At 42.7% G+C, this 22,345-nt stretch overlaps 1 protein-coding gene across 2 annotated transcripts in view; it reads left to right on the plus strand.

The window, feature by feature from the left end:
* The window catches only part of LOC122419734 (neuronal acetylcholine receptor subunit alpha-7), a 141,055-nt gene that overhangs the window by 114,100 nt on the left and 4,610 nt on the right, over positions 1-22,345 (plus strand). The window contains exons 5-9 of one of the 2 annotated variants that reach the window (XM_043434535.1): positions 724-803; positions 5,196-5,363; positions 13,331-13,525; positions 14,918-15,004; positions 18,554-18,663. In XM_043434535.1, the coding sequence (XP_043290470.1) occupies positions 724-803; positions 5,196-5,363; positions 13,331-13,525; positions 14,918-15,004; positions 18,554-18,663 (640 nt within the window). The remainder of the gene's footprint in view (positions 1-723; positions 804-5,195; positions 5,364-13,330; positions 13,526-14,917; positions 15,005-18,553; positions 18,664-22,345) is intronic. The other variant, XM_043434536.1, reaches the window with a different exon arrangement.

A 22,345-nucleotide genomic window follows, 5' to 3' on the forward strand; every position in this document is an offset into this window, starting at 1 on the left:
AGTGTCAGAACACAGAAAGTGAAAGACCTGGATATTAAGGGCTCTTGGTCTTAATTATTTTTTCCTTCCTGTTTTGTGTGCTTCTTTTAACCGAGTTGGTCACTGCTGTCTGGAGGAGGTTCTGAGCATGGCTAGGGGTGGGGTAGGGTGCATTTATCTAAACTTGAACCTGATTCTGTTCTCTCCACCTGTCATCACCAGTCCTGGATTCGGGTACCCCTAAAGGCTGCCCAGCTCCCCTGGGCATCTGCAGCCTCAGTCACTCAAGATGAATTTGTCAAGCACCATCTGAGCTTTGGACCCATTCATGGGGCTGACACTAGAGCCCTGAATACAGTGGATCCAAATTCCACTCTTCTGGGCTGATAGAGAGGCACTTTGCTTCCCCCAACTCTGTCTCCTGCAGATAGATTGAAATGTCTCATCTGTAATGTCCTCCTAAGTTGTCTTCAGGTTTCATTTTGCTAAGAGCTTTGTTTAACATGCATATGGAAAAAATCAACGTCCCTGTGAAATGAAGGAGGGCATTGGCCCCATCCCCCTATCCTCTGGGAAGACCTACCAGGTCAGCCCCACGTGGGGCTCTTACACTGCTGCCAGCTGCCCCACCTGAAAGCAACAGCCCTTTTCAGAGCTGCTCAGACCGCGGGAACAACCACCCCAAGGGCCTGGGGAACCCACTGCCTGGCCGGCTTGGCTTACGGATCCTTCTCTTCTTTCTAGTGCTGATGAACGGTTTGATGCTACGTTCCACACCAATGTGCTAGTGAATTCCTCTGGGCACTGCCAGTACCTCCCTCCAGGTAAGCACCACTCCCTTGGTCCCCCGCATTTAGACAGTGTGGGGGAGGTTGGGGTGCCCAGTGGAGCTCCCAGGGGCAGCAGCTGGCTCTGTGCTCTGGGCATCCTTAGCTACCACACATGCCTGTTGCTCCTGCCTTCTTCTCCTCCAGGCCCCCGTGTATTCCCTGAATGTTGGCAATGCCATCTTCCTGTTTTTTTGTCTTGGGATCATGGCTCAAGCTGTCTTTGCCAACACCTGACCTCTGTCCTTATTGTCTGTCTTGTGTTCTTTAAATTTCTTCCACAACTAAAACAAGTCTTCCTTGTTAGGTCATTCCCATCCTCCTTACAATCTGCAAGCCAGTTCCTCGGCCATTTCTTCCCTCGCAACCCCAATTTTCCTTCCCACTACACTGGATACCTGGGCAGGTGCTGCCCTCCAGATGTTGACCTTGCTGGACTGGCTTCTTGAGTGTGCATAGTAAAGCCCAGCGCATCTCACTGGTTGGAGATGAGATCCGACGAGTTCTTCCTGAAAGCATGTCTCTCCTTCTCAGGCAGCCGATGGATAAATCTCGTCTCACCAGCCTGTCATTCCTATCAGTTTGCAGGGCCCTGGGCCATTCACGAGTAGCCATGTGGTGGGAGTTTTGGGCTTCATCGCCTTGAGATACTAACAGATTTTTAAAAAACCTTCTGGATGGTTTTTCACATGTTCTTTCCCAGAGTTATTTCCCCTACTGCAACTGTTTGTTTAACTTCCTGCTCCCAGGCAGCCTGCAGCCACCTCCCACCTCATCACCAGCCCACATACCACACACACATACTGCATAACACACACACCTCCCCACACATGCATACACATTACCCACCATACACATACATACACACACCACACAAATAGACACATCACACAAAAGCACACCACACACTACACACACTGCATATTGCGTGCACACACGCGCGCACACACACACACACACACATACACACACAGCGCTCACAGTAGAGCTGGCTTTGCCTACTGGGTGGTGGTTTTTGTGCTCTTCTGGGTTAACAGAGGGTAAGTACCCCAAAGGAAGGATCTGTGTTTATTCCCATTAGAACCACCACTCATCAACCAGGGGCCTGGCCCACGTGGAGGTAAACAAATGCGTGAGGGACTGAACCTGTCACAGGCCAACACCATCCACTGTTGTCTGCGGAGATGGAAGGACTTCAGACTTTCAGGTTTTCTGTCTTATAGCTTGTGCTTCCTTGCTGCTTCACTCAACCCCTCCTCGCCTCCCCCAGGCCTTGCAAACCTTCTTCCTAACACAGAGTTCGGAGAGGGTCTTCCATCACTGGTACACTCTTTTACAGCAGGCCTAGAAGTTGCATCTTTTATCATGAGGGCTATTTTGGAAAATGATCTCCAGTAGTCATCCATGTAGAAGAATATGGGGCTGTGAGTTGTATTGAAGGTTGGGGCCGTTTTCAGCCACAGGAGCAGCACTCCTGGCCCACGAGTCCTCTGTACGCCAGCCCGTCTGGGCCCCGTACCTGTGTCCCAGCCTCCACGGCCCCTGGAATCCGTCAGGAGGGTACCCTGAGCTTTGACTGTCGGAGTCTCCCCTACCCTGGCTGGAGAGTGTGGGGCAGTCTGGTTCAGGGCAGTCTGGTTCAGGGCAGCAAGCCTGTTCCTGGGGTCATGTAGACCTGTCTGGGAAGCTGCTCTGCTCAAGCAACTGAACAAGCAAAAGGTGTTTCAAGTGCAAGCTTTGAAATAGACTTGGTTATCAAATGACTTTTTTTCCCCTGTCACATTTTTATTTTTTAACAGCATTATTAAGGTATTATAAATGACATTATTGATTTGTATTATAAATTACATATCATACACCTGACCCATTTTAAGTACATGATTCAATGATGTTTAGTAAACTCACAGAGGTGTAGGACCACGACTGCAATCTAGTTCTAGAACATTTCCCATCACCCCCCTGAAGATCCCTTTTGCCTGTTTGCAGTTAATCCCCACCCTCACTGCCAGCCGCCGGCAACCACTGACCTGCTTTCTGTCTCTAGAGAATCTCTTTTTCTGGTCGTTTCATAGAAATGGAATATTACAGTTACAGAGTTCATTTTCCACCAGCAGTGAGGGTTTCAGGATTTCCAGCCCAATAATGAGAGGGCAGTGTCTGTAATGACTTCCAGATTCCTGCATACATTGGCTGTGATGCTGCAAATCCCATTTAAAGAGACTTGAGGAGACAGGAAATTTATTATCTTTTCACAGTTTGGTTGTGGGTGAGGGGGTCCCTGAGTCCCTTCCTCCATTCACTTTTTTTTTTTTAATTTGGTAGAAGATTTATAGAGCACCTGCCCTGTCCCTGAGAACACTGGGACCCTTAGCTGTTTGTGCCATCACTGCATTCTGGTCCTTCTCTGGGCAGCAGGGAGCACTTGGGCATAAATGGGCATAAAAGCCCACTGGAGTGGGCTTATCTCAGTGATGTGCTGGGAAGCTCACTGCCAACTTGTCATGTCCTTCTTTTCAGTGGAAATTCTAATTTTTGTCCAAACACTACCTCCTCAACTAAAACCTGTTAGTTTTTATTCTGAATCTAGAATTCAAGCGAATTAAAATTATCTTCCACATATATTTCTAGATAAACCAAATATTTCCTGAATTTTTAACATAAAGAAAATGCTCCTTCCACTCCTCACCAAACACACACACACACACACACACCTTTCAGAGTCTGTTTCTATGCTCTTCATTATTTTTATCAGCTTGTATTGGATTTTTTAACGTTCTTTATATGTCTCTTACTGTTTAGAATTTGGAGATGCATGTGCATGGCATGAGAAAGTTTACAGAACATTTAATTTTTTGCACAGAAATCTCTCAAAATAGAAAATGTCAGTGTAGTCTTTGAAATGTAAAAGACACTAAAGCCTCAGCTCAACTTCTTTTCTAGAGATTTTTCCAAAAAGACCCAGCTTGTTCTGGACAGGTCTAGCTACAGTTTGGGTGGGCAGAATGGACTGAAGCCTCTTTGGTCACACCCAGGTGAGAGACCCTGGTATCCACACCTCCTCCTCCTCTTAAAGGGAGCACAAATGGTCCAGGGGATATGCACAGAGCATTGATCCTGAGACATGCAGAGTATCCATAATGATGCATCATTTAACTTGCCAACCTTTGATCAGGCTGGCAAGAGTTTCACTCCATGAAGAGCAGGCTATGTGTATTATGAACAGTGTATGAGATGGAGACCAAGGAATTGCTGTGCATTTTTTTTCCCAGCATTATCGAGGTGTAGTTGACAAATGAAATTGTAATATATATATCATATATACATTCACACATATATACACATACATATACACACAAACATACATATATGTATGGATACATATATACATATGTGTGTGTGTATATATGTATATATATATATCACATATATAAGTATTATATATATAGGTTCGATCCCTGGGTTGGGAAGATCCCTTGGAGGAGGGCATGGGAACCTACTCCAGAATCCCATGGACAGGAATCCCTGGCAGGCTACAATCTATAGAGTTGCAAACAGTTGGACACGACTGAAGTGACTTAGCATGAATGCGTGTATATCTGTGTGTGTGTGTATGATATGTATACACACACACACACACCCATATGCATACATGTTGTGAAACCATTTATTTCCACGATCAGATTAATCAACATACCCATCACCTCACATAGTTAATTTCAGGCATACTTGAAATATTAACTGTAGTCACGGTGCTGTATATTAGATACTCACAGTGAATCCTCCTCTTACAACTGAAAGTTTGTACCCTTTGATCAACTTCTCCCCCATTTCCGCCGCCCTCCAGCCCTTGGCAACCACTATTCTGCTCTCTGTTTCTGAGTTCAAATTTATTTTTTTCAAATTCTTCATGTAAATGATATTTACAGGATGTGTCTTTCTGTGTCTGACTTATTTCACTCAGCATAAGGTCCTCCAGGTTCATCCATGTTGTTGCGAATGGCAAGATTTTCATCTTTTTAAAGGCTGAATAATAATAATAATCAAGAATATATTATATTGCATATAATCAATATAAACTTAAGTATAGATACATATATATTTTATTTTATCTATTTATCCATCAACAAACACTTACATTGTTTTCTATGTCTTGACTGTTGTGAGTAATGCTGCAGTAAATATGGGGTGCAGATAGCTCTTTAAGATACCGGTTTCCTTTGGATGTGTATTCAGGAGTGGGATTACAAGGTCATATTTAGTTATATTTGTAATTTTTTGAGGAGCCTCTGTACTGTTTCCATAGTGGCTGGACCAATTTGCATTTCCACCAACAGTGCAAGACAGCTGTGTGTCTAACGCAGGTCTTGGTCTGTCTTATTGCCCATGTAGGCATCTTCAAGAGCTCCTGCTACATTGACGTGCGCTGGTTCCCCTTTGATGTGCAGCAGTGCAAACTGAAGTTTGGGTCCTGGTCTTATGGAGGGTGGTCCTTGGATCTGCAAATGCAGGAGGCAGACATCAGTGGCTATATCCCAAATGGAGAATGGGACCTTGTGGGTAAGCCCAGCGAAGAGGCAATACTGGCAACCTAGAAGGAAGCTGTTTTATTACTGTGCTGGCTTAAAAAGTTTGGGATTTTCCACTCTGCTTTTCAGCATGAGCATTTATTGAACCCTGCAGCATTCTCCATGATTTACTGAGAGCTCTAGGATTAGACACACACACACAAAAACAATTGGAAAATTCAGTGCTTTCCATGAGGAACTTGCAGTTATGGTAAGATCAATGCAAGTATGGGCATCTGTATATCACTCAGATCTGTTTCATCTCTAAAATCAGGTGGGACAGCAAATTACAGTTGATGAGAACCTGTATTTAATGATTTAAATATAAAAACAATAATTATGTTTATAATGGTATTGAGTTTACAGTGTATTGGAGAAGGCAGTGGCACCCCACTCCAGTACTTTTGCCTGGAAAATCCCATGGACGGAGGAGCCTGGTGGGCTGCAGTCCATGGGGTCGCTAAGAGTTAGACATGACTAAGCGACTTCACTTTCACTTTTCACTTTCATGCATTGGAGAAGGAAATGGCAACCCACTCCAGTGTTCTTGCCTGGAGAATCCCAGGGACGGGGAAGCCTGGTGGGCTGCCGTCTATGGGGTCGCATAGAGTCGGACACGACTGAAGCGACTTCACAGTTACAGTGTGTTATTTATAATCATGGTGTCTTAGTCCATTCTGGCTATTGTAACAGAATGCCATAGACCAGGTGGCTTATAAACAACAGACGTTTATTTCTCATAGTTGGGAGAGTAAGGGTTCAAGATCAGTGGGTTGGCAGACTCAGTGTCTGGTGAGGACCTGCTTCCTGGTTCATAGACCACTGTCTTCAGGCTGTGTCCTCGCATGGCAAAAGGGACAGGAGATCTCTCTAGGGTTCCTTTTTTAAGAGCACTAATCCCATTCTTGAGGCTCCCTCTATAACTTAATTACCACCTAAAGCCCTCACCTCCAAACAACCATCACTATGGAGGTTAGGATTTCAGCATGTGAACTTTGGGGGGACACATTCAGTCAGTAGCATGTGTAATTCAAATACATAAAAAAATCTGCCAGTTCAGCAGTGAAGCTATGTTGAGAGGGCCACTTTGACACGGTTGCAGAAATAGACACGTCTAACACTGTGAAAGCCAGAAGTACTCCCCAAAGACATATTAAACCCATAGACACCCCAAAACCTACTATTGGACACTGCACCACCCTTCAGAGAGATGAAATCCAGCTCCATCAACCAGAACACAGGCACAAGCACCCCCAACCAGGAAAACACAGGACACTAATCCAACACCATCTATGGGAGCAGACTCCACAACCAAGAAGAACTATGACCTTGAGAACTTTTCTTTTCTTATAAATCACACTGTTTATTCCCCCTGCCTACTTCTACCTTCACATTAGCGTTTTGTGGTGCTGTGGTTTTCCACACCTAGAAAAGAAGTGTGCTTTTCCTCTTTGTTTTTCTCATTAAAAAAAAAAAAATCATTTAAGATTTTTTTTCTTTTTTACCTGTTTTTCTTTTGGTGATGTTTCTGATTTTGTTTTTGATATATTCAACTGCTTTTCTTTATAGTTCTTTACCAGCTGTAGCTATTCCTGAATGTATATAAATCTTTTTCACATACAACCGTTTATCTTTGCTTTTCTATTTTTTCTCTTCTCTCTCTTTTTAACCCTCTTTTCCACCCCTTTCTTTTGTCTTTTCTCTCCCTTCTCTTTCTTAATTTTTCTCTTTTTTTCTTCTCTGTTTTTTCCTACACACTTTCTTTTTTCACCAAGTAAGTTAAATTGTTGAGCTCTCTTTGCTATATTCCTCAGTTGGTACTCTGCTCAGGCCCAGTTTTCCAGATTGAGCATTAGTTAGCTCTGCTTTTAATTGGTCAATATCACTTTTGGTTTCCCCTGCTCACCAAGTCAATCTCCTGTGCTCTTCTTTAGAATACTTTGGTTATAACTATGTGTGTGGTAGTGTGTGTATATGTCCCAATATTTCTGTAATTACCTGCCTGATCTGCTTGATCTCCTCCCGCTAGAACAGGCACAAGTTACCCCTAAAAAGAAGTCAACACAAATTACTCAACCAGCTGTTCCCTCAAAGGGCAAAAACCAAAAGGAAGAAGGAATACAACCCTAAAGCCTAAGAAAAGGAGACCTCAAGTGGAGCAAGTTAGAACAAAAAAATGAAAAGACAGAAAAATACAGCACAAATGAAAGAACAAGGTAGAAACTCACAAGGCCAATCAGTGAAGAGGAAATAAGCAGTCTGCCTGAAAGAGAATTCAGAATAAGGATAGTAAAGATGCTCCAAAGACTTGAAAATAGAATGGAGAAAATGCAAGATACAATTAACACAGTTAAAACAATCACCAAAGACATAGAAGAAATTAAGAATAAGCAAATAGAGATGAATAACACAATTACTGAAATTAAAAATACTCCAGAAGGAACCACTAGCAGAATAACTGAGGGAGAAGAATGAATGAGTGAGCTGGAAGATAGAAAGGTGGAAATAACTGCTGAGGAGCAGAATAAAGGAAAAAGAATTAAAAGAATTGAGGATAGCCTCAGAGACCTTTGGGAAAATATTAAATGCACCAACATTTGAGTTATAGGAGTCCCAGAGGAAGAAGAAGAAGAAAAGAAGGGCACTGAGAACATTTTTGAAGAAATTATAGTCCATCCTAAAGGAGATCAGTCCTGGGTGTTCATTGGAAGGACTGATACTGAAGCTGAAACTCCAATACTTTGGCCACCTGATTGTGAAGAGCTGACTCATTTGAAAAGACCCTGATGCTGGGAAAGATTGAGGGCAGGAGAAGGGGACAACAGAGGATGAGATGGTTGGATGGCATCACTGACTTGATGAACATGGGTTTGGGTGGACTCCGGGAGTTGGTGATGGACAGGGAGGCCTGGTGTGCTGTGGTTCATGGGGTCGCAAAGAGTCGGACACGACTGAGCGACTGAACTGAACTGAACTGATAGTTGAAAACTTCCCCACCATGGAAAAGAAAATAGTCAAGTCCAACAAGTGCAGAGAGTCCCTTATAGGATAAACCCAAAGAGAAGCACATCAAGACACATATTAATAAAGCTACCAGAGATTAAGAACAAAGAATATTAAAAGCAGCAAGGGAAAGGCAACAAGTAACACACAAGGGAAAACCCATATGATTAACAGTGGATCTTTCAGCAGAAACTCTGCAGGCCAGAAGGGAATGGCAGGATATATTTAAAGTACTGAAGGAAAAAAAATCTCCAGCCAGTATTACTATACCTGGCAAAAATGAATAAATCAAAAGCTTCACAGACAAGCAAAAGTTAAGAGAATTTAGCACCACCAAACCAGCCTTACAACAAATACTAAAAGGACTTACATAGCCAGTAAACACAAGAGAAAGGAAAAAAACTACAAAAACAAACCTCAAATGATTAGGATAGTGCCAAAAGTATATGCTGTTTAGTCACTCAGTTGCATCTGACTGTTTGTGATTCCATGGACTACAGTCTGCCAGGCTCCTCTGTCCATGGAATTTCCAAGGCAAGAATCCTGGAGTGGGTTGCCATTTCTTTCTCCACAATAGGAATAGATGTATCAGTAATTACCTTAAATGTAAATGGATTAAATGCACCAGCCAAAAGATACAGACTGACTGAATGGATACAAAAGCAAGACCCATATATATACTGCCTACAAGAGACCCACTTCAGACCTTGAGACACATACAGACTGAAAGTAAAAGGATGGAAAAAGATATTCCATGTGAATGGAAATCAAAAGAAAGCCAGAGTGGCAATCGTTATTTCAGACAAAATAGGCTTTAAAACAAAGAATATTATGAGATAAAGAAGGATACTACATAATGATCAAGGGATCAATCCAAGACATTGCAATTGTAAATATTTATGTACCCAACATAGGAGCACCTCAGTACATAAGGCAAGTGCTAACAGGTATAAGGGGAAATCGAGAGTAACACAATACTAGTAGGGGACTTTAACACCCTCTCTTACACCAATGGACAGATCATCAAAAGGGAATCAATAAGGAAACACAAACCTTAAATGAAACATTAGACCAAATGGACCTAATTGATATCTTCAGGGCTTTCCATCAAAATAAAGAAAGAATACACTTTCTTCTCAAGTGCACATGGACCATTCTCCAGGATAGACCACATCTTGGGCCAGAAATCAAGCCTCAGTAAATTTAAGAACATTGAAATCATATCAAGCATTTTTTTTATAACAATGCTATGAGACTAGATATCAACAGCAGGAAAAAAAAACTGCAAAAAAACCCCACAAACTCATGGAGATTAAATAATACATTACCAACTAACAAAGAGGTTACTGAAGAAAGAAGAAGGGAAATCAAAAGATTCCTAGAAACTAATGACAATGAAAACATGATGGGATTTAGCAAAAGCAGTTCTAAGAGGGAAGTTTATAGCAATACAGTCCTACAAGTCCAAACAAGAAAAGCATCAAACAGACAACCTAACTCTATATCTAAAGCAGCTGGAAAAAGAAGGACAAAAAAACCCCAAAGTCAATGGAAGGAAAGGATTCATAAAGATCAGAGCAGAAATAAATGACAAAGAAATGTAGGAAACATAACAAAGATTAGTAAAACTAAAAGCTGGTTCTTTGAGAAGATAAATAAAATTGGCAGACCACTAGCCAGACTCGTGAAGAAACAAAGGGAGAAAAATAAAATTAGAAATGGAAAAGAAGAGTTTACAACAGATAACATAGAAACACAAAGGATCATAAGCAAATATTATGAGCAACTACATGCTAATAAAATGGACAACATAGAGGAAATGGACAGATTCTTAGAAAAGTTCAACTTCCCAAGACTGAACCAAGAAGAAATAGATATTATGAAGAAGCCAATTAAAAATGCTGAAATCAAAACTGTGATCAAAAATCTCCCCAAAAAACTAAAGCCCAAGGCAAGATGGCTTGATAGGAAAATTCTGTCAAACATTCAGAGAGGAGCTAATGACTATTTTTCTGAAACTCTTCCAAAACATTACAGAGGAAGGAACATTTCCAAACTCATTCTATGAGGCCACAATCACCCAGATACCAAAACCAGACAAAGACAACACAAAAAAAGAAAATTACAGACCAGTATCACTGATGAACATAGATGCAAAAATCCTCAACAAAATTCTAGCAAACAGAATTCAACAACACATTAAAAAGCTGATGCACCATGATCAAGTCGGGTTTATTTCAGGGATGCAAGGATTCTTCAATATACACAAATCAATCAATGTGATATACTGTATTAACAAGTTGAAAGATAAAAAACCATATGATCATTCAATAGATGCATAAAAAGCCTTCAGTAATATTCAGCATCCATTTATGATTAAAAAGCACTTCAAAAAAATGGACATAGAAGGAACCTACCTCAACATAGTAAAGGCAATATATGATAAGCCCACAACAAACACTGTTCTCAGTGGCGAAAAACTAAAAGCATTCCCTCTAAGATCAGGAACAAGACAAGGGTGTCCACTCTCACCACTGTTATTCAACATAGTTTTGGAAGTCCTCGCTATGAGAATCAGAGAAGAAAAAGAATAAATAAAAAGAATCCAGATTGGAAAAGAAGTAAAACTCTCACTGTTTGCAGATGGCATGATACTGTACATAGAAAACCCTAAAGAAACTATCAGAATATTACTAGAGCTAATCAGTGAATTCAGCAAAGTCACAAGATGCAAGGTCAATACACAGAAATCACTAACATTCCTGTATACTAATAATGAAAAATCCAAAAGAAAAATTAAGGAATCAATCCCATTCACCATTGCAACCAAAAGAATAAAATATCTGGGGATAAACCTACCTAAGGAAACATAGAACTGTATATGGAAAATTATAAGACACTGATGAAATAAATCAAAGACAACATAAATAGATGGAGAGATGGTCCATGTTCCTAGGCAGGAAGAATCAATATTGTGAAAATGACAATACTACCAAACACAATCTACAGATTCAGTATGATCCCTATCAAATTACTAATGGCATTTTTTTCACAGAACTAGAACCAAAAATTTCACAATTCATATGGAAACACAAGACCCTAAATAGCCAAAGCAGTCTTGAGAAAGAGGAATGGAGCTAGAGGAATCAACCTTCCTGACTTCAGATTATACTACAAAGCTACAGTCATCAAGACAGTTTGGTACTGGCACAAAACACAAATAGAGACCAATGGAACAAGATAGAGAGCCCAGAGATAAACCCACACACCTATGGGTACCTTATTTTTTATAAAGGAGGCAAGAATATACAACGGGGCAAAGATAGCCTCTTCAGTAAGTGGTGCTGGGAAAATTGGACAGCTACTTGTAAAAGAATGAAATTAGAACACTTCCTAATGCCATACACAAAGATAAGCTCAAAGTGGATCAAAGACCTAAATGTAAGGACAGAAACTATAAAACTCTTAGAAGAAAACATAGGCAGAACACTCATTGCCATAAATCAAAGCAAGATCTTCTATGACCCACCTCCTAGAGTAGTGGAAATAAAAACAAAAATAAACAAGTGGGACTAAATTAAACTTAGAAACTTCTGCACACCAGATGAAACTACAAACAAGGTGAAAAGACAGCCCTCAGAGTGAGAGAAAGTAATAGCAAAGGAAACAACTGACAAAGGATTAATTTCCAAAATATACAAGCAGCTCATACAACTCAATACCAGAAAAACAAACAATCCAGTCAGAAAGTGGGAAAAAGATCTAAATAGACATTTCTCCAAAGAAGACATAAAGATGGCTAACACATGAAAGGATGCTCAATATCGCTCATTATTAGAGAAACGCAAATCAAAACTACAATGAGATACCACCTCACATCAGTCAAAATGGCCATCATCAAAAAGTCTACAAACAATAAATGGCTGGAGAGGGCATGAAGAAAGGGAACCCTCTTGCATTGCTGGTAGGAATGTAAATTAATACAGCCACTATGGAAGACAGTATGGAGATTCCTTAAAAAACTAGAAATAAAACCACCATATGACCCAGCAATCCCACTTCTAGACATATACCCTGAGGAAACCAAGATTGAAAAAGACACATGTACCCCATTGTTCATTGCAGCACTATTTACAATAGCTAGAGCATGGAAACAACCTAGATATCCATTGACAGATGAATGAATCAAGAAGCTATGGTACATATATACAGTGGAGTACCACTCAGCTGTAAAAAGGAATGCATTTGAGTCAGTTCTAATGAGGTGGATGAACCTAGAGCCTATTATACAGAGCGATGTAAGTCAGAAAGAGAAATATAAATATCATATACTTACACATATATATGGAATCTAGAAAGACGGCACTGATGAAATAATTTTAAGGGCAGCAATGGAGAAACAGACATAGAGAACAGACCTATGGACATGGGGGGAGGGGAGGAGGGAGAGGGTGAGATGTATGGAGAGAGTAACATGGAAATTTACAATACCATACATAAAGTAGATAGCTAATGGGAATTTGCCACATGACTCAGGGAACTCAAACAAGGGCTCTGTGACAATCTAGAAGGGTAGGATGGGGAGGGGGATGGGAGGGAGGTTCGGGAGGGAGGGGATATGGGTGTACCTATGGTTGATTATTGTTGATGTTTGACATAAAACAACAAAATTCTGTAAAGCAATTATCCTTCAGTTAAATAAAGTGACAAAAACTAAATAGATCATATAATCTGCAGTCCAAAAAAACAAATCTGCCAGTTTGTTCAAATATCACTAAGGTACCCTTAAATAAATATATATTAAAACTAAAGCATTTATTCAAACAGCCAGTTTTCTGCACTTAGCAAATTCCATGCCTCTGTATGTGTGTTATAGTCCCTTAAAACCAACAGGGTCCCATTATTTCAATGGTGGTTCCTTCCTCTCCCCCCCTCCCCCGCCCCCCGGAAATGAAGGGATCTTGGGCAAGCGGAGTGAGAAGTTCTACGAGTGCTGCAAAGAACCCTACCCAGACGTGACCTTCACAGTCACCATCCGCCGCAGGACTCTCTATTATGGCCTCAACCTGCTCATCCCCTGTGTGCTCATCTCTGCCCTGGCCCTCCTTGTCTTCTTACTCCCTGCAGACTCTGGGGAGAAAATCTCCCTGGGTGAGTACTGGGTCTGAGCTGGGATGGGAGGGGCCTGCTTTGAGGGTGGCAGTCAGGGGCCCAGTGCAGAGATACCCAGAGTCTGCTCAGTACATCCCAGCCCAGGGTGACTCCCTGACACCAGCCCCCTATGTGGGGTGGCTGGGCCCTCCTGAGATTCCACAAGCTCCTCTGATCCTGCAGAGAGGATGGGGATGCCAAGAGAAGGACCAGTTCTTCCCTGAGGGGCCTCTGCCTTTCCCCTCCTGACACCCCTCCCCACCCCTTGGTGGTAGCCAGCTGGAATATGTTGCGGACAGAACACCATTTAGTTTAATATAGTATCAGCTTGTATTTCTGTATTGCCACACACAATGTAATTCCTTACCATCCTCCAATAGGAAGATGAGAAAACTATGATTTAGATTGGTGAAATGAGTTCCTCAATATCTCAAAGAGTTACTAAAGATTGTGTTTGATACACATAGATATCATTCTCAAACCCATAACTTCTGACTACAAGTGTCTTGACTACTGTAGTCGACTTTCTGACTGCAAAGCTCAACCAAAAAGTGAAGTTATGTTTTATTTGGTGGACTTTCTAAGGACTTCAGGCTCAGGATGTAATATCCCAGATAGCTCTGAGGGACTGCTCCAAAGAGGTAAGGAAGAAACTAGGATATATATATATATAGGAGTTTTTGCCACAGATAGAGTAGTTAAAACATCAAAAGATTACTATTTAAAAACCAGACTTCTCAGGTTAATAAATTTAGTGCTTTTCTATGCTTGGGAAGATGCAAAGGGTCTGGGTTCACTGAAATCATTCCTGTGATGTATACTTCAGCTCTCCGAGGCCAGTATCCTGTGTTTTCTCATCCTGAATGCCCTCAGGGTGCACCATCTGGGAGTCTGCAATGTGATGGCTTGATGGCTGCAACATCTATTGTTTATTGATATAGCAGGTGATATTTTTATTCATAGGGCTCAGCTTGGGCACATAAATGACTTATCCAAGGTCTCACAGCTAGTAAGTAGCAAAGTCAAGACCAGAAGCCATGTCTTCCAACTGTATCTCTTGGTTTTCCTACTGCTTGGAAATTACCCCTAGATACTAATGTATTAATAATAAAAGGAGAGAGATGTGTGCTGAAGTCAATGATTTATTTTGAGTTGTTCTAAGTTCTGGCTTCTCAGTTTGTCTCCCCAGGGATTTCTCTGGAATTCTGGTAAATGACTCAAACAGTCCTCAGAAAAATGCCCATTCCTGTGAATATAGAAAACCAGGCATTCCGTTTGGTGTTGGGAATGTTATGGCTACTTCCCTCATACCTCCTTTGAATCCCAGGTTGCCTGGAGTTCAGGCCTTACCTTCTTTTCTGTCTCAGGGATCAGTGTATGTCTCTGTTTCAGGGATCACAGTTTTACTCTCCCTCACCGTCTTCATGCTGCTGGTAGCTGAGATCATGCCTGCGACCTCTGACTCAGTGCCCTTAATAGGTAAGCAAGCATCCTGCTCCTCTAAAGACCTGGGCTTAGACAGTGCCTGGGATTTCCCAGCACAGGCAGAGAGCAGAAACATGTCCTCCAGGACCCTGGAGAGCTGCACACCGCCCCTTTCTGCTGTGAAGGGATGACTTGCTTTAATTACTCAGAGTTGACTCATGGCCTCTGCTTACCTGGGCACACAGAAGGGGACAGGGAGTCCAGCTTTGTGGTTTGGTCTTAAGATGCAGAAATGCCCCCTTTCCTCCCACAATGCACCTCTCCACACACTTGTTATGGAGCCAGAGATTTTTACCATCAGATATTCATTATTTTAGTTTGAGTCACTGTTTTTCCACAAATTCATTGTCACACTTTAACTCTTAGCTGTTGTTTCCTGAGATACCTTGACATCTCTGTAGAAAGTTAAAGCTTGTGAGAGAAGGTGAACAGGACAAATATATTTTGGCCACGTGTTGGCCTACACCCCACAGGCCTGCCAACCCTGTACTTGCCCTGACTTTAGACAGAAGAAAGAGCCCAGAGACACCAATGGTTTTATAGATGGGAGATCTTACACGTCTGAAGCAAAAGGGTCATGGAGTGACACCCCACCAGTTACCTAAGGGAATTGAAGTCAGATTGGCCCATTGGTTACCAGGGAAACCAGCAAAGAGGCACAGCCCTCTTAGCCCCTTGGGCTGAGTACCTTCAAGGTGCAGAGGTCTTCCCTTTGTTAAATTATGACTCAGGAGCCATTCTCATCTAAAGATTTAAACAATCACTAGCTGGCTGTGGGGGAAAAGCCTGTAGGTATTTACTGATTAGCTCTGTGATTAGGGAGACAGTCAGTCATGTGAGTGTGATGTAGGTTAAGCAGGGACTGGTCCAGCAAAGGGGATAGAGAGAGCAAACAAACCACACACAAAGGCAGGTGTATGATCTTCTGCCCAGGGGGAGAGAACAAACACAGGAGGCAGCATCACCTGTTGCTATGCACCTCCCTGGACTGGACTGAACTGGAATAAGCAGGAACATGCAGAGCGGGGGTGCTCAGTGGCCCAGAGGTCAGGACCCAGTACCCTGGCTACTGCAGTCAAGGTTCAGTTCCTGGTCAGGGGACCAGACCTCCAAGCCGGTTGTGAGGACAGGAAGCAAACATTCTGCCAGTAGATATTAGGTTTGATGAGAGTCCCCACTCCCACTTGACGGTGGAGGTCAGAAGGAGGAAAGCAGTTTATACACTGTCAGTCCTGTGTGGTTAACCAGGGGTAAGTAGGAATAGGGGTCCTTTACATGATACCCTCAGGCTTCACTTCACAAATTCAGAAGCCAAGGCCCTTATTATTGGAGCTTCCTGGATGTGTAATATTTGACCAGAGAGCCTATAGGCATAAAGAGCCTCTGTGGGTGTCATGTTTTTCCCAGAACCATCCCGGAAACAAGGATACTTCAACCTGACATTCTGACCCTGTCCTTTCACTTTTAGTAGAGACCTGCAGCAGAAGCCACCCTAAACCAGGCAGTCAGCAGGCCCTGATGTCTGATGAACCCACAGGCTCGGCGGGTGCCTAGCCCACGTCTAGAAGAATGGAATGGCCTTCTGGAAGGCCTTCTAGAAGAAGGACAGCTGTTGGCCTTTGACCTCTGTTGTCGAGATTTCAGCTGTGGGATCCAGTCACCCTGGATCACTGTAGGTCACTGTATGAGTCTGCTAAGGCTGCCACAATAAAAGTCCACAGACTGGGTGGCTTACACAGGAGAAATTGATTTGTTCCCGGTTTTGGAGGCTGTGAGTCCAAGATCAAAGGGCCAGCAGGGTTGGTTTCTCCTGAGGTCTCCCTCCTTGTCTTGCAGACAGGTACCCTCTGCTGTTCCCCGACATGGTCTTTCCTCTGTGTCTTCACATCTCTGTGCCCCTTTGAGTACCCAAGTTTCCCCTTTTTATAAGGACACCAGCCAGACTGGACCAGGTGCCACACTAACAATCTCACTTTAATTAATCTCCTCTTTGAAGGCCTTCTCTTCAAACACAGTCACATTCTAAGGTACTTGTCGTTTAGAACTTCAACATACAAATTTTAGGGGGACACAGTATGCAGCCCATAACAGTCATGGTTTGGTCCCCCTTCCCTCCCCTTCCCAGAGGTCCCTGATGCTGATGTCAAGTCTCAAATGTCCTCCTCCAGTAGCTCCTCGTATGTTCCTCTTGGTCTCCATGGAAAGCAGTGAGTTCCTGCCTACCTGGAGAGTAGGAGGTATTTTTAACCAAGTGTAGGGCCACATACTTAGCCTTGTACAAGGATGTCTGTTTAAGATCTCAGCCCCTTGGTGGGTAGCCACAATGAAGGTTTATCTATTTATTTGCATTTATGTTAGGATAATTTATTATTTTGCTTGTTTAAGGAGGCGTTGATCATACATATTTTTGTTTCATTATTTTTAATACTCTTTTTGCACTTGAATCCATGCTTCTAATCCCTTTTTATTTTTTGAAGTATAATTGATTTACAGTATCTTGTTGGTTTCAGGCATACAGCACAGTGGTTCAGTTACATATATATATATGCGTGTGTGTGTGTATATATATATATATATATTCTTTCATATATATATTTTCAGATTCTTTTCCCTTGTAGGTTATTACAAAATGTTGAGTAGAGTTCCCTGTACTATACAGTAGGTCCTTATTGGTTATCTATGTTACATATAGTAGTGTATGTGTTAATCTCAACCTCCTAATTTATCCCTCCTCCACACTGAAGGCTTAATAATCATAGTTGACAGTTAAATAATGCCCACCTATGCCAACTTTTTCCTATACCCTTGGCCCATAAAATTGTTAATCTCTGCACCAACCCTGCAGAGAAGGCATTTCTGTCCCTGTTATACCATAAAGAACCTGAGGCCCAGAGAGGCTAAGTGGCCATATAGGCTCACAGATGATAGCCAGTGTACCAGGAGGGAGCTCCACGCTGCTTCTCACCTGGGCCAAGGTAGAGAAATGCATCCTTACCCATCAAAGCTGAAGCTGATGTTCTCAGCCTGAAAGGACGCTGCAGCTGACCTCTTCTTCAGACTGGCCAGCTGGCACTCCCCACCCCCATGGCTCTTGGTTGATGGAGCCAGAGCCTACAGTAAGTAAAGTCATTTTCCAGGCCTGAAAAGACAACTAGGTGGCACCCAGATCTGCCCTTGCTAGACCTCTGCAGCCTGCCCATGGCCTGCAGTCATGACTGTCATGACCACCTCCTCTGTGTCCCAGTGGTTTCAATTCTAACAGTGATGCTTCCTTATCAGACAACCTTATCACTGTCCTGTGAGGTGCACTTAACTTTCACCAAAAGAAGCAGTCAGGGTTCCCAAAAGTTCAGTCAGCTGGTGAGGCTGCTCACCAGGACAGGAGAAGGTAGGTCTGTATGCTGCGGGCTGTGGGCTGCAGGCTTGGAAAAGGTCATGCTCTGCTCTTGGGCCTCACTCCCCAGCCCCTGGTGGTCAGGACGCCACCGTCTGGGTTCCCCGCACTGTGCTGTGGTAACACCCCTGCATCTGCGCTCTCTGCAGCCCAGTACTTCGCCAGCACCATGATCATCGTGGGCCTGTCTGTGGTTGTCACGGTGATTGTGCTACAGTACCACCACCACGACCCTGATGGTGGCAAGATGCCCAAGTGGGTGAGTTCCTCCCCAGCAGCTCCACCAGAAGAGGGGTCAGGGTGCCTTCCCCAGAGGGGGCTCCGAGGATGACTTATCAATTTAAAAAAATCCCCCAAAAAACTTGGATTCTGAAACAAAAAGCTGCAGTTCCTCACATGTCTGCATGTCTCTGCATCCAGGGGAGTAGGGTGAGTGCTGTCAGGGTCCCACAGGGCTGTCCTTACAATCTGACGTCTCAGAAATGGGCTTAGGCCACCACTCTGCACCTTTCACTGAACAGTGTTTCTAAACTTTCTTTCTGCACATACAGCGTTAGAAGCAACACAGAAGATGAACACACAGCTGCTGGTTAGAGCTTCAAAACAGAATGAGGATTGAAAAGAGTAAGAAACAGGGTGAGCAGTGTACATATATACATTGAGTTGTCTACAAAATAATCAATAAACAATAAGAAGAATAGAAAGGAATTTTATTTGAGTCAAACTGAGGGCTAGCCTGGAAACCAGCTTCCCAGATGACTGAGAAACTACTCTGGAGAAGCACAGGGTGTTCAGCACAGTTTTGTATCTTGTCAGAACAAAGAACGTTAAACAAGCCGAGGTTACATTTCTTCAAGGTAAAAAAAACAGATCAGCTTGTACACATTGATTCAGCGTGGCCTTGGTGCCTGAGAAGGGAGTCTTATCATCAGAGGACTAGCACTGACATCCCAGGAAGAGAGGCATTTAATCTTTTATTTTTATCATGGACATACTTTACTTTGGGTCAGTGTGCCCTTTCCTTTAATAATTAAAGCAGATATACAATGTATGTTTGACAAGCCGTAGGCTATTTTAGTTAGCATAAAATTCAAGTTAACTCATACATAAGCCAGAATGACTTCCCTGTATCTCAATATATGAAACTTTCTTTTATCACAAGACACATAGGAAAGTCATTTAACCAAAAGTCTATAAAATAAAGGTTAACAGTGGTGAAGGGGGATGAGATAAAACGAAATGGATGGAAAATAAACATTTGTCATCGTAGCCCAGGTCAGGCCACATGGTCCCACGTCTCCCAGCACTGATGCCTTGTGATGTGTGCTGATGCTTCCCAAGCCACGGCTGTGCTCCGTGGAAGTCCAGTGTCCTAAACACTATACCCAATCTTGCTTAACCCTTGGCAAACCTTGGTTGGGGGCTGAGCAGGGCCTGGACTTTTCCCACCTCATGTGATGATGTGTCCAAACCCCCAGCCAGAGCAGAGCTGTCCCCCAACCCCTCACCTCACTTGTTTCTGGGGCCCCACATACCTTCCAGTCTTCCCATCCAGAGAGCAAGGCTTAGGGACTACTGGGAGCTAAAGAAGCCCTCTCATGCCAAAACAACCTTGTCTTTGCTGACCCATAATCTTGAGTCCAAATTCAGAGTCAGTTTAGGACTGAATGCAGCTGCAAGATGTAAAATGCATTTCCTTAATCTCCAGGAGCAGGGAGTTCCTGGGCCTTCTAAAAGTATTCATTGCACAATAATTTACAGTTACACAAAAGTTAACTTAAGAAAGACCTTTTTTTTTTTTCTTTTTTAAAGAAATTGGCTTCACAGAGTGACTGCCCTTGAATTCTTTTCCACAGCAAGTCCTTATACTTGATAACTCTCTCATGGCATCAGCGGTGGACTCCCCAAAATGGTACAACCTCTCACACAGGTCATATCACCACAGTCTGCAGGCTTGTTTTGAGAAATTCCACTCCCCACCCCTCAAAAAAAGAAAAAAAAAGGCTGAGATATATTTGTGTACATTCACCTACATTCTCTTCTGACTTAGAACCTTGAAGGACTTTCTTGTCTATCCACCCATCTGTTTGAAATAAGATTTACAAGCATCAGAAGTCAAAGTCAAAGAATTATAAATAAGAAAATTCTGCTCCCATTCCTACCCCTACTTCCACCACCAATTGATAACCATTTCAATTAATTTCTTTTTCCTTCCAGTGTTTATGCAGATGCCAAAATATAAACACATATTCTTATTTTTTCTGTTTTGACTGTTGTACAGAGAAGGAAATTAAGGCAGTAAGTTATAAAACCATTTTTAATGACCTGGTAGCATTTTACTGTTCCAGAGAAATCTGAATTAGAGTACATGCTGATTATTCACCTCTCAGCACGAGAACATGTTAAAGCAATGGTGCAAAGCAAATACGAAATGTGTATTTCTCTTTCATTTTATATAACACACTGCATTTTTTTACTTTCTTTCTATGTGTTTTTGAAACATAAACAACCTCCAAGGGGCTTTCATCATAATCTGTTGCCATGAAGAAAACACTACTGGTGCAGTGGCATTATGTGACATTTGCACAGCCAGAAACAAAACCATAACCTAACAGAAGAGGTCACAAGCACAGACTGAGAAGTGCCAAAAGGATAATCTCATCTTCTGAGATGCTTTAGCCTTGAAAGCTAATGATTCAGGCCATGAAATTCAAAATAGATTTAGCTTGAGCTGTGCCCCAGGGGATGCGTAGACCCCCACGTGTGTGGCAGGCAAAGCCCTGGATCTGAGGCTCAGCTCTCCCTGCACCGCTGAGTCTGGGTTTGGGCACATTCACGACCCCATGTGCTTCCTTGAGTTCTGGCTCTGGCTTTCTGGTGCCTTCCCAGTGGGGGCTGGGCTAAAGTCACCGGGGTTTGCAGAGAACCCAGTAGACAGACCTTTTTATGGATGAGTCTGTGGAAGTCAGAACACATAAGGTGACTCAGGCTCACTGTCTGACCTTGAGCCAGTTTAGTCATCTCTTTGCGCCTAAGATTCTTTTTTTTTTTTAATTTATTTTATTCAAGTATAGTTGATTTACAGTGCTGTGTTAGTTTCTGGTGTAAAGTGATTTATATATTTACATACATACACACACACACACACACAGTGCATATATATATGTGTGTATATATCAGCCATAAATGCAAAGGATTTGGGCTGATTTTGCACTCCATCAGCAGAACTAAAATATTTACCATCTGGCCCTTTAAAGAACGTCTGCCAACCCCAGCTTCAGACTTTCCACAGCACTTTGTCTTGTATCATCTCATTCAGTCTTCACTGCAGCCTAATGGATTAGGTTAGAGGTTCCTAAGCTGCCATGGTTCACAGCACCTTTCATGAGTCAGGGTTTTGTTTTTTCCAGAGAACATCTAGGACAGAAGGAATACTTAATGGTTCTATAAATAAAACAGATCAAAACAACTTACTAAGTACTTATGCCCTGACAACTTAGCACCTGTCGGCACAGCAAACCTCACACCTTGGAGCATGCTCCCCTGCCTGTCTGTTCCACGATGACTTTCTTGGCACTTGCCTTTTATCAGGACAAGTTCCAAAATCTGCTTTGCAAGGGTAGGATATCATGCAAAGAATGCAGTGATCTAATATAACAGTCTGGACTGCTTCAGGCTAGGGGTGCACATGGTGTCTCAAGTGTCACAGGGTTGCCCCTTAAAACTTAACATCTCCAGGGGCACCTTTATGAATTTGCTGCTGCACACTGGGGTACCTCACACAGAGCTAAAGATGACGATCCCTAGTTCCAGATGTAAAATGCTCTGTTCCCCAGCTCAGGGCTCCCTTTAGAAGACAACCCTCTTCACCCACACAGGCTGTCTTCCCTGAGATGGCGCTGTACCCATAGCTTCTTCCCAGGGTGATTTTCTGCGTTGCT

Source organism: Cervus canadensis, chromosome 17 (assembly GCF_019320065.1).
Source record: "Cervus canadensis isolate Bull #8, Minnesota chromosome 17, ASM1932006v1, whole genome shotgun sequence".
NCBI classification, from domain to species: Eukaryota; Metazoa; Chordata; class Mammalia; order Artiodactyla; family Cervidae; genus Cervus; species Cervus canadensis.